The following is a 12,070-nucleotide window of genomic DNA, read 5'->3' as shown; positions in this document are numbered from 1 at the left end:
CTTCTACCAATCAAAGAAGTAGAACCAAAGAATCTTTTGACAACTGATACTCACCAGCAAGCAGAAAAAAAAGACAGAATCACAGAATGACTTAGGTTGGCACAGGTCTCCTATGAGGATGGACTGAGAGTTGGGGCTGTTCAGTCTGCAGAAGAGAAGGCTCCAGGCAGACCTTATTGTGGCCTTCCAGTATCTTTAAGGGGGCCTAGAGGAAAGCTGGTGAGGGACGTTTTGAGGATGCTGGTCAGTGGTAGGTCTAGGGCGAAATGGAGCAAAACTAGAAGTGGGTAGATTCAGATTGGGTGCTAGGCAGAAGTTCTTCACCACGAGGGTGGTGAGACACTGGAACAGGCTGCCCAGGGAGGCGGTGGAAGTGCCATCCTGGGAGGTCTTTAAGGCCAGGCTGGACGGGGCTCTGAGCAGCCTGATCTGGTGCGAGGCATCCCTGCCCATGGCAAGGGCACTGGAAGTAGATAATTCTTGGGGTCCCTTCCAGCCCTGACAATTCTACGATTCTAAGTCCAGTCTTAACTCTGCCTAGTAACCACTAAACCACATCTCTAAGCACCACAACCACAACTTTTAAGTACCCCTGACAATGGTGATTCCACCACTTCCAAAGACTGACAGTTCTAGTGTCTCACAACCCTTCTGGGGAAGAAATTTTTCCTAATATCCAAACTTAACTCCCCCTGGCACACCTTGAGACCATTTCCTCTTGTGCTATTGCTTGTTAACTTGGGAGAAGTTACTGACACCCCCAGTTCCTTCTGCTGCTCCTCATAAGACTTGTTCTAATTGCCCTTCTCTGGGCATGCTTGTCACTGTCATTCTCACTGTGAGGTGCCCAAAACTGAACACAGTATTTGAGGTGTGGCCTCACCATGCCAAGTCCAGGGAGATGTTCACTTCCCTAGTCCTGCTGGCCACACTATTTTCACTACAAGCCGGAATGGTGCTGGCCACACTGCTGGCTCACATCAAATGACTCCTGCGCCTGGGAGACACCTCTCGGTTTCTAACCCACTTAGAAGCTGATGTTCTGTTGAGGACATTTCACAGTTGCCAAGGTGAAGACTGGTCTTTTCAAAGCATACCACTTATCAAAGGTGAAATACAGTCTGCCAGAATTTGTACTTTTTTTTTTTGGCAAATAAGGACACATGAGGAAATACTTCAGGATTTCTGGGTGGGTAGTGCAGTAAAGGAGGGCTAGCAGCATAATTTTACCTTTTAATAGAATCTAGAACAGCCTACTGTGACAGAAATACCCAAGATTATTCTTGGCAGTCTTAGATATAAAGATCTCCTGATTCTGCAGGCCAGGAAATCATGAATTTTATCCATGGTCCTGCTCACAAATTGTCAGGAGGACTTTACTTTTTGCACCTCTGGAATCCTTATTTTAGAAACTGTGTCAAAATATTGCCTATGAAACTATTGACCCAAAATACATTCTATGGAAATGCAGAGTACTACAATTTCTGTGTAGCCCATGTCACAAGATCATGTATTAGAAGGGCTCAGTTGCTAATTTCTCAATAAATTCTATTTGTGAAGTATGTGCAGGATGGATTTCAGTATCAAACAATCTGGGAAATGCCCTTCCTTCCATAGATAATCTATCCATTACCTAAAAATAGATGCACATTTTACTATGTAAAAGTACGACCTATTTTTAACCTTGTGTTTTCATACATAGTTTAGAGAGAGAATATTTCAAACCAGGAAATCAGAGTCCATTTCCTGTTTTAATAAAGATAATCCTTTGACCAGGATAAACATTCATTCCTCTTTAATGTTAATTAGCAGCCTCTTCATCCTGTTTTTCCACAAATTAAAGAAAGTAGCTGAGAATATTACTAACTTCAAAACATTGTTCATGTCATTTATCTAGAACCCAATAAAACTGTTCAGTCACAGACTTGCAGCCTCCAGCTAGGCTCCTGCTATTGGCCTTAAATCACTTTGAGAGTTGAAATAACAGTAAGTTGCCAAACTCAAATACACAGCTATCTACATCTGCTAGGTAGTTTGTCTTACTGGACATTCTGGAAAATTTTCAGTCACTTGATCTGAACTGCAGAGTTTTTTTGCCACTTACAAAGCAATCAATAATTAAAAAATCTGCAAATCAGCAATGGAAAATGCATTTGGAAGAATGTTGAATGGACAATGCTTTTTTCTTTAAATGAGCATTAGACAGCCTCTTAAAAATGGCATATAAAAAGGAATTTTGAAAAGGTAAATATTGCTTCCTTAGTGAATGGCTAAGTCTCTGAATTTACAATCTGAACCACGAGGAGCCTTTTCAGCAACTGCAGTTTGTTCAGTTGAGTAAGTTTAGCAGGCAATGGAAAGCAGGGAGCATGAAATACAGTTTCATGTCATTCTTACATAGAGGAACAGCAGAAAGCTGGAAATGACTGCAAGTGGCTGCTGCCATAAAGCTGAAGCAAGACAGGCAGCCCCAAAGCCATCAGAATCAGCCTCCCCTGGGTCTGGCAGCATTAGCCTCTTCACGCAGCAAGTCATCCCAAGGATCAGAATGGAGAAAGTAAATACCTCTCTGCCCTCTTTAATGCTTAGGTCTGTACATCTTCTGTATAGATAGCACAAGCAAAATATGAACCCTTAACACTGCTCTTTAAGATGTTCCACAAACTGATTTTTGAGCTCTTCATATCTGATCAAAGTCCACACATACAAGGTTGCTTATCTGAATGAGCTCTTAATCAAACCCACTTACTTGGTCTGACCTGGCACAAGTACATAGCATGTGTGCTAACCAGCACAGTCAGAGCTGTAGGGAGGTCAGGGGGGTAGGCAGCACTGCCACACCATGAAGAAACTGCCATGAGCTGCATGGTTCAGCCACTTCACCTCCCTCTTTGACCTGAAGAATGCCTGGCAAGGCATTCACGGACTGCACAGACTTGCATGTGCCTACGTTTCCACTGCAGTGTCCCTGTTTCATGCTTGGAGTCATGTGTAAAATCTAGGGGCAGTGGTCCAAATTGCTGCTGGCTTCTGTCCCAATTGCACTTCCCACTTTTAACTGATGCATCTTTGTTAATAGCAAGTCCCATGCAAATTTGCTAATGTGCTTTATTCAAAGAACCCTTATCTAGATATGGAGTATCATTATCTTGATTTTTCTCTTCTTAGCTGAGGCAGTTATACCCTTTCTTGCCTAGGTTCACGGACTGTAAATCAGAGACAAGGGAATGAAACAGATATAAAACATAATCATGCTCATGGTTAGGTCTTGCTGGAAAAGACAGCAATGGTTTTAATGACTTCCAGACTCTCTGAAAGTCTTGAGCAAACTACTTTTTCACAGAGGTGCCTGCTTTGGCTGCACACACAGTACAGGTGACTCTCATTTTATTAGCCTGCAATAACGGCAACTGTAAGCCTGAGAGAGCTGCACACTGAGTTCATTACAAATAATCTCACAGGCCTAATGAGGGTATGACTTTCAACACCACACTGAGGAAAACTGTTCCAGAGTATAATGAGTTGTCTTTGTCCCAGCATCTCTTATACTTGTCCACACTAGCCAGGCACTACCCTCAATCAATGAATCCATACTGCCTGAGCTGATACTTCAAGCCAGATAATCTTAATTGAAAATGTGTGCTACAGCACTGGTAATTTAGACAGAAAAGTTTCAGAAATTCCTCTGCAGCAGCTCTGACCTACCATAGCTTCATGGAGATGGCATGGCTGACCATGTCCTCTGCCTCTTTACATGCCAAGTAAAGGAAGCTGAGTAAAATTTCCACGAGGGATGAGAGGCTGTCAAAATGCACCTTCAGGATATCATTTACTGACCAAAATGCAAAGTGAAAACAACTTTCTGTGTAAACAAGCATCTGTTTTAAGGGCCTTCTTTAGATAAACTATTTTGACAGTGACATGTTATTTGAAACAGTGACCAAGGAAACCCAATTACTACAAGAAATACACCAGGCTCAGTTTTATCACAGAAATTATAGTTTTCAAGCGCTTAGAGCCAAATTGAAACATCTGAATATAACAAATTCTTCCACAAAGCTCAAAAACTGCTAAGGTGGGAAAATAATATGGGCAGTCTGAATGTAAAAGAACTGATTTTACAACAGTCCTACTGAAATAGCCTGTAAGGGAAGTTGTATTGAGAAAATGAAGTGAAACCTTTATGTCTGCTAACTACTTCATTTCTGCTGGCCCTTAAGGAATGTAAAACTAGGCTGAAGGAAGCTATAAGCTGCAAACTGATGTTGTTTACATGGCCAGCAATGGGCCATGGTCTTTCACTCAGAAAAGGCAAAGTATCATCATAGTATCGTAGTATCATCAGGGTTGGAAGAGACCTCACAGATCATCAAGTCCAACCCTTTACCACAGAGCTCAAGGCTAGACCATGGCACCAAGTGCCACGTCCAACCTTGCCTTGAAGTGCCCCAGGGACGGCGACTCCACCACCTCCCCGGGCAGCCCATTCCAGTGTCCAATGACTCTCTCAGTGAAGATGACTCTCTCAGTGAAGAGTCTGTATTATATTACAGTGTAGGCTAAATAATGCAAACAAACAAAGCAGTCAGGACACACAGCATGAACTACACAGAATTTAAGTGACTTGCCTCCATTGTCTGTCAAGATGCTCCTAAATGTCAGAGGAGGAAGACAGGCTGTTTATTTCTGAGGCATTTTTGAGCACTGTGAACATCTTCACATCTTTTACCCCTGTGGCTTTTACTCCAGTGTTCTCTTTCAGTTCTCCACGATCATTTAAAATCATTTCACTGGTATCTCTTCCCATTGGTATATTTTAACTGTCTCATTGTCCACATACCTGGCATGTTTCCAAAGGGTGCCAAATGCCTTTTTCAATATAATCTATAACCTTTTCCTCACCCTTTCAGCTATGTAATTCACTTCAGTCTAGTTTTTGCCTCATACACACAAAGATACTCTCTGTCCAGCCCAATGCCACCACCACCATAACCACATCATGCAATTCACCGAGTACCACAGGTGGACTGCTATAACGATATTACCCATCTGTCAGCCTCCAACTCTTAAAGACAGTGAACTAAAGCTGACTATCCACATTCATTTCCAGCCATTGATTTTCTTTATGTGCACATACCCAGCCCCATCAACCCTACTCTGAATAATTCATTAGTCTGCCACCGAGTGCAGCATTATCCAGTGTTTCTGCATGTGCACACTGTACAGGAGAGATGTACCCTGTGTAGTTTAGAAAACCTCTTTCCCTCCTTCCCGAGGGATTACGCCTACTGTAAGAAATGCAAAGGCACATCATTTAACAGAGCAAAGTGTAGGCTTTTCTTTGCCTGTTAGCATTCTTCAATTTAGAACCAGACAACTGCTAACCCACTTTTCTCAAGTGAGTTTAACCATACAGGTCTCCTTTTCTGTTACTTAGGTCAGCTCTCTCAAAACCAGCCTGAAGAGCCTGTGAGCACCTAGTATTTTTACAAGTAGACTTTTGAGGACTTGTGAGCATTGCTGTAACACAGGAGCTACACAAGAGCAGGGCAGGTGCCAAATGCCACATCATCAGGGACTTTTTTCTTTCTTTCTTTGATTGAGAGAACTCCCAATCAAAAAAAAAAAGTAGCCAGCATTATATCTTTGTAAGCAACATAAAACTGCACCGTTTGGGGCAAGTCTAAGCCTTGGCATCACCCTGGTTTTGAAAAGACACCCTACGTTACCACAGGCCACCAGGGCGAGCTGGGCAATCCACCAGCAAGTATTTCCTTGTCCCACAACAGAGCGAAGGGAAAATGACAGTCTGGAAACAACTGGGGTCTCATGCACCACTGCAAAACAGCAATTTCACTTCAGGTGGGCCTGGACTGCATCTTATGTTCAACAGACACCTCAAAAGCTTTTAAGCTCTCAATCACTATGAAAGAAATTAATTCAACAGGGGCTAATTTTTCTTCTAAAAGCATTCATGAAAATATTTACTTTCAGAGTCTTTCCCCCTTACAATACCCAATCAATAGTTTAGCTCTCACTCACAAGTGAATCAGGGCTTATCGCTCCCCAAAACTACTTTCAGACCACACCGGCTCACTCCATAAGCTCCCTTGCTACAGGATATAGCTTCAGAACTAGTTCCAGAGACTTCAGCTGCTTTCTTTCTGGGGAGAAAAGTACTATTTCTGTAATCTACTGACCTTCTTTCAGAGATGTTGATACCTGAAGGATGTCAGCTCATTGTGAGAGTCTGGGAGCTGGCATGGTTCCAAAGCCACGGTTTCAAAGGGACCTTCTCTGTAATTTTAACCCATTAAAATGAAGGTTCATGGCTGTAAAAACGTCACTGTGATTCAAACAGCTTTATTACTTGCACCAGTGATTTGGTAGCGCCACTTCACAAAGGCCAAAGACAACAGATTTTACTTCTCTGACCAGCCTGCATTCTTGCACATCACATGAAGAACAACGGAAACGTGACTGAATGTGAGAAAGCACCAAACTGCAATGACTTTTTGGGTGGGGATGGGCAGAAACACACATACTACAAAACATTAATAATCCTCCACCCAAGCATTGCTAGAGAATGACTTCACTAGTTTCCTACACATACTCCAGCAGCCTTCCTGCCATTGCTCTGCTGAGCCAAGCAATGATGTCAACAGTCCACCTGTGAGAGTGATGTAGCACTCTAGGTCATGGTCACAGAGAACTTGGATGAAAGCTGTGCCAGTATTAATTAAATGCACCTCGTGTTTCACTGCTGATTTCCTCTGATAACACTCAGCTCATTTTTCCTGGAAAGACTTCCATACTGCAGAGAACCACAGCCAACCAAAACAAATATTGGTTAGAGGATACTAAGGCCACATAGTAAATATTTGGTTTAACAAAAAATCCAAACCCCAAAAAACTCAAACAAAAACCCCACAAACCCAAAAAACAACACCAACCAAACAAAAATACTGCTTATCACTGCTGAGATAAATACAAATCTCATTAATTTACATGTGCTAATGATAAGGTAAAGCTAAAAATGCTAGTTACTGCAGACAGCTTATTATCTGTCAGAAGTACTTATCCTCACTCTTTTGTAACACTCTCCCTGATGAAGTTTGTGCAGAATTCCAGCCTGCTTTACCACTGACAAGTTCTGCCAGGTGAGAGTGAGAGAAGCTTGTTCAGCAAAACATACACTTTGTGAATGGAGTTTGACACTTAATTAGCATCAGAACAATCACTACAACTTAAACAAATGTGTTGCCCAATAGCATTTATTCTGTCATCAGAAAGGTCTTAGCTCTGAGGAGGCTCTAAGAAGGTTAGGTATTAAGCATCCTCTTCCATTAATAGCAAGTTTCGAAAGGAAAAAACACATACTGCCCCTTTAGTTTTTTCTTACATAAAAACATCTAATCCACTGTCCTAACTGCCTGTGTTCACCATATGCTGTCCCCAGGACTTCTGTAATCCCTCTGCTCATAGCCTCTGACCTCCAGACACTTTAAGTCTTTAGGATATGCCCTTTTACACTTGTTTTCTTCTTGTAGACATTTTCAGATAGCTTTATTAGTAAGAGAACCGTCAAAGGAAGACACTGTTTTGGAACCTGCCACCCAAAATATTTTTCCTTGCACAACTTTAGAAGTACCACTATGACTAAATTGCTGACAACAACACACACACACACACACACACACACACACAAATCTGAAGGTGGCAAAACAGAAAAGTGATCTCAAAAGTGGTGATACAATTCTCTTTCGAGGGTTTGTTTTCTGATGATCACAACTCTCAACTCTGAAAAGCAGCAAACTGGACCTCTTGCCACAGATTCAATTCTAGAGAAAGAATCATGTGACAAGGATGCTAGGAATAAATTAATAATCATTCATTCATTTTGATTTGTAGCAGCTATGGTAGTTCTGAGGGGTGCTCCATTCCACATTCCTGAGCATTAGCAATATTTTCCAACTGATCAATGATCTGCGTCTGTCTATGTAGATTTCTAGCTCCTGGGGACCTTATGTGTACATAATACCTTGCCCTGGAAATTCTCTTGGAATATATAATACTAAGAGTATACTGACTACAAAGTTCCCAATATAGGAACAATTTTATGGTTATACTACTTCTTACTGAAGTCAGGGCAACTAACTTGGGCATATTATTTTGCAATCTTTCCCAGTAAGAAATCCCAGATATAAAATGTCCTTTGTAAGAACTGTATTTTATTGGTTCTAGGTTGAAATCAAAAGTGAGAGGTAATCCTTGAACTTGTTTGGTTTATAACGCTCCTGTGGACAGTGAATTTATGAGGCTGAACTGCAGCTAGTTTGTATTGAAGCATGCAGAGTGTGACTCATTTAGAAAGCTCGACCCAAAAACATTTCACTCTGACATCCTACAGAGCAGCTCCCTCGTGGAACTGAAGTAATTGCTGCCCATTCTTCATGTCCACTCCTTCTCATAACTTTATGACACACAACTTCCAGTGTAAACCAAGAATCCAGGTCATGAAAGAGATACCAGAATTTCTGACAAATTTTATTCCGTCACCAGCAATAGGAATTGGTCTGATGCAATTTAAATACACAGCTGTGCTTCACTTCTGGTGGATGCATGTAATGTGGCCATGAAGAAGGACAGCCTATCTTCCAGCCTAGTGAGTTAGTGACACAGTTTCCTGAACTCCAGGAACTCTCCTGGTCAGAAAGTACTTCCTTCCTTGTTTCAAACACTTAATTGTTTCAGAGGGAATTCAAAACAATAGACCAGAAACTTTCAACCTTTCCTAAGTGTACTGCTACACAAGGAAATCAGGCATGCTCTGGGAAGATGAGATAACACTGGGAGAGTACTCTTTTTGGAAATGCAATGACTTTTGCATCCCTTCTCTAGCACCATCCCACAAATCAGCTATATACAAGTATGATTCACGCTACAAGACGTCAGATGCAGTTCAACTGCTATTGGGAATAAGATGTGCATGGCTGGCAAAGACACGAGCTAACTAGCTTCTCAGCTACTTTGATAAGGCCTGTCAAGGAAGAAAGCATCACAGCTTCCCAGTCTGAGTGTGTACTTTTAAGGATAGCTAGGAAGAAAGACTGACAATTGCCTCTCTTCAGCACCTCATTGTTTAATCTCTAAAAGGGAGAAAGATTGTGCTGCTACTTCTGCAGTTAAACATCTATTCCTACCACAACTTAGTTTTACAGAACCAGTAGAGGTGTTCACAAGGACTAGAAAGAGATCAGGCTCATCAGCTGAAAAGCAATCATTTCCACCATGCACTTTTTCTTAACACAATTCCTTTCACCTAAATACATTACAGAACGCTTTAGAATGATGGATGAAAGATTCAATACTTGAAATAAAATCATGTAACCACAGCTATTTACAGGCTGCAGTTTGAAGAAGGAAAAGCAATGGACATGCAAATTCATTTTTCTGCAGCGTCAGTGTGCCTGAGTATCCTAGACTCAGTTGCTCTCCCAGACCCTGTAAGTCACAGCTCTTATATGATTTTACATTCTCCTCACCACACAGAGCTCCTGAAAGCATGAGGACAAAATTATTACAAAACCCCCAAGGACTCACCTGGTTCTTCACACTGTTTTTAGAAGCAAAGAGGAAATGCACTTCCTTGTCAAGCTGAGTCAGAGGAGGGGGAGTGACGGAGCTGAACACAGCCTGCACTTACCGTTCCTACCAAGGGGTAGATGAAGCCAGCTCCAATACTGGCTCGCACGTCACTAATCGGCAGAATGAAACCAGTGGGAACGCCCTTCCTCTCAGGCTGGTGGGAGAGGGATAGGTGAGTTTTTGCCATACAAATGGGAAGATTTCCAAATCCCTAATGGAAAAGCGACATAAAAGAAAACAGAAATGTTTTTAAGCTACACTAGGCCTTTACTTTGTTATCAGTGCCTTCTGTAAACCATGAAGTCCCTGTAGAAAGAGTCAACTGCAATTCCTTAACAGCTGATGTTTCGGACACTAACAGAATGCTGTATTTCACATTCCATGCTCTCTCAGCTCAGGTACCTATCTGTCTTCACAGACTTGACCAAAGGGGTGTCCAGCCTCTAGAGTGGGTTCTCACAAACACTAGGCAAGAAACTAACACCACCTCAATGAAACTCCAGTGCAGCACTTCTCTCTGGGCTCTAATAACCTAGTTAGATACCTGCTTGAGACCAGAATTCATAGCTCAACTCATGTCTTCTTGGGGATACAGAGATATGGCTAATGATACTTTAATTTGTTTTTAAAACAAGACAAATCTGTGTGGGGTGGTAGCCCTCACTTCGCTGACAATGCAGTAGTTACTCAAAAAGCAGGTAGAAAAATCAAGAAAAGGCTCTTAGCAGCTTGCCCCACACAATTTGTCTCCCAGGTTATCAATTAATTGGGCACCTGCACTTCTCTTCAGTTTGTTGACAAACAGAGATGAAATTCACAAAGCCAGGAGGGGAGGCAGCACTGCAGGGAATTGCCTCTGCAGCTTTTATTGACATTATGAAAATATTTCTTGGTGCTACTAACATTTAGACTAATGAATAGATTAGAGAATCACACAGGAGAAGACTGACACAGATTATTTTGCTTCAAGTACCCAAAATGAGTTTCTTTCCACTCCAGAAAATCAAATTCGTTCTCAGGAGATCTGCATTCTAGAGAAGGCAGCTATAGTTATGCCTGTCTGATCAGGGTGCTGAAGTATGCTCAGGTCTTTCTCTCTGATAATTTCAGTTTTCTGACTGGAGGCTCCAGCAGTGTTTATGTGCAGAAGCATTCCATTACAGAAAATACATTTAGCCCTCCATATGGTTTCAAAACTGTTTTTAAACTGTTAACAAATCCCACTTTCACGTGCTTTAGGAACTGGGATCTATTTCACCTTCTAGCATTTGTAATACCTTGAAAATAACAGGAACAGAAGGAAACTAAATATTTTTTGGATGTTGAGAGCTTTGTTATTAACACATACAGGTCTTTTTGTGTTTGTGAACTCATTTTCTGCAGGCACAAATGAACACCCATGTTCTAACATCAGTCACATGCACACACTGCTACTTTTGCAGATGTGCAGTTATCACTTTTAAGGCAGTAACTCAAAACTACCACTCTGCATAGAAAGCACAGAGTTTCAGCAACAATCTCAGGATTACTCCAAACACCACACACATCTTACAGGAGAGAGCTTTCAAGGTTAAAGCCATTCTGATCTATCTAACCTAAACCAACCTATACTGATTTCCCACAGTTTAGCACTACAGGATAGCTCATGCCTTTCAGCAAAGCTTGACTAAATACTCCATTCTGAAAACCTTTTAAACCTCAAGGTTTCCTTAGGCACATCCAGCAGGTACCTGATTGCATAATTCACTGGTGTTCTTACCTGTCGGGTGTAACGATCAACTTGTGACTGTGCAGCAGGAGACAACTCTATATCCTGAGCTCCATACACCTTCTGAGCAATGATTCTTATTTTTTCAACAATAGGAAGCTGCAGAGACAAAGAAATAACACAAGGACAAGCATTAGCCAAGAGAAACCAGGATCTTGTTTGCTGAGTGAGAAAGCAGAATCTCTCATTCAAGTTCATCCCTATCAAATGGGCTTCCTAAAGCGTGAAACCAAGTTAAGGGCACAGGGGATGGATAGAAAATTCAGCTACAGGTGCAGGAATGACAACTGTGATTTCAGCTACCCCATCATTTCAGAGCTGCATAATTTGTGCATTATGAAGTTGACAACATGAGCTTACACTTTTGCCCAAAGTGGGAGAAGAAAATTACTGCTGTGTAGTTTTAAGAATCAAGAGCTAACACACACTGCAGATAAAAGGAAGTGAGCTCTACTGGGATAACAGAGATCACTAGGCAAACCTTATTTCACAACAAAGATAACTCATACAATGAGTGGATAAGGAAAGATAGCAGGCAGTGAGACAAGGTTCCTTTGAGAAGCAAGGAAGTGTAGCAGAAAATTCTTGATCCATCACTGTTTCTTTAATTGCAATTGAGGTTCTTCATTCTCACCTCCTGTCCTTCCTCACACA

At 41.6% G+C, this 12,070-nt stretch overlaps 1 protein-coding gene across 7 annotated transcripts in view; it reads right to left on the bottom strand.

The window, feature by feature from the left end:
- The window catches only part of MTHFD1L (methylenetetrahydrofolate dehydrogenase (NADP+ dependent) 1 like), a 214,957-nt gene that overhangs the window by 77,575 nt on the left and 125,312 nt on the right, over window positions 1–12,070 (bottom strand). For 6 of the 7 annotated variants that reach the window (XM_064169396.1, XM_064169395.1, XM_064169399.1 and 3 more), the window contains 2 exons: window positions 11,408–11,515; window positions 9,707–9,859 (listed from right to left, as the gene is read on the bottom strand). In XM_064169396.1, the coding sequence (XP_064025466.1) occupies window positions 9,707–9,859; window positions 11,408–11,515 (261 nt within the window). Of the gene's footprint in view, window positions 1–9,706; window positions 9,860–11,407; window positions 11,516–12,070 lie in introns of those variants that run through there. The other variant, XR_010307993.1, reaches the window with a different exon arrangement.

Source organism: Pogoniulus pusillus, chromosome 31, assembly GCF_015220805.1.
Source record: "Pogoniulus pusillus isolate bPogPus1 chromosome 31, bPogPus1.pri, whole genome shotgun sequence".
Classification (NCBI taxonomy): Eukaryota; Metazoa; Chordata; class Aves; order Piciformes; family Lybiidae; genus Pogoniulus; species Pogoniulus pusillus.
This window is presented reverse-complemented; position numbering and strand designations above follow the sequence as displayed.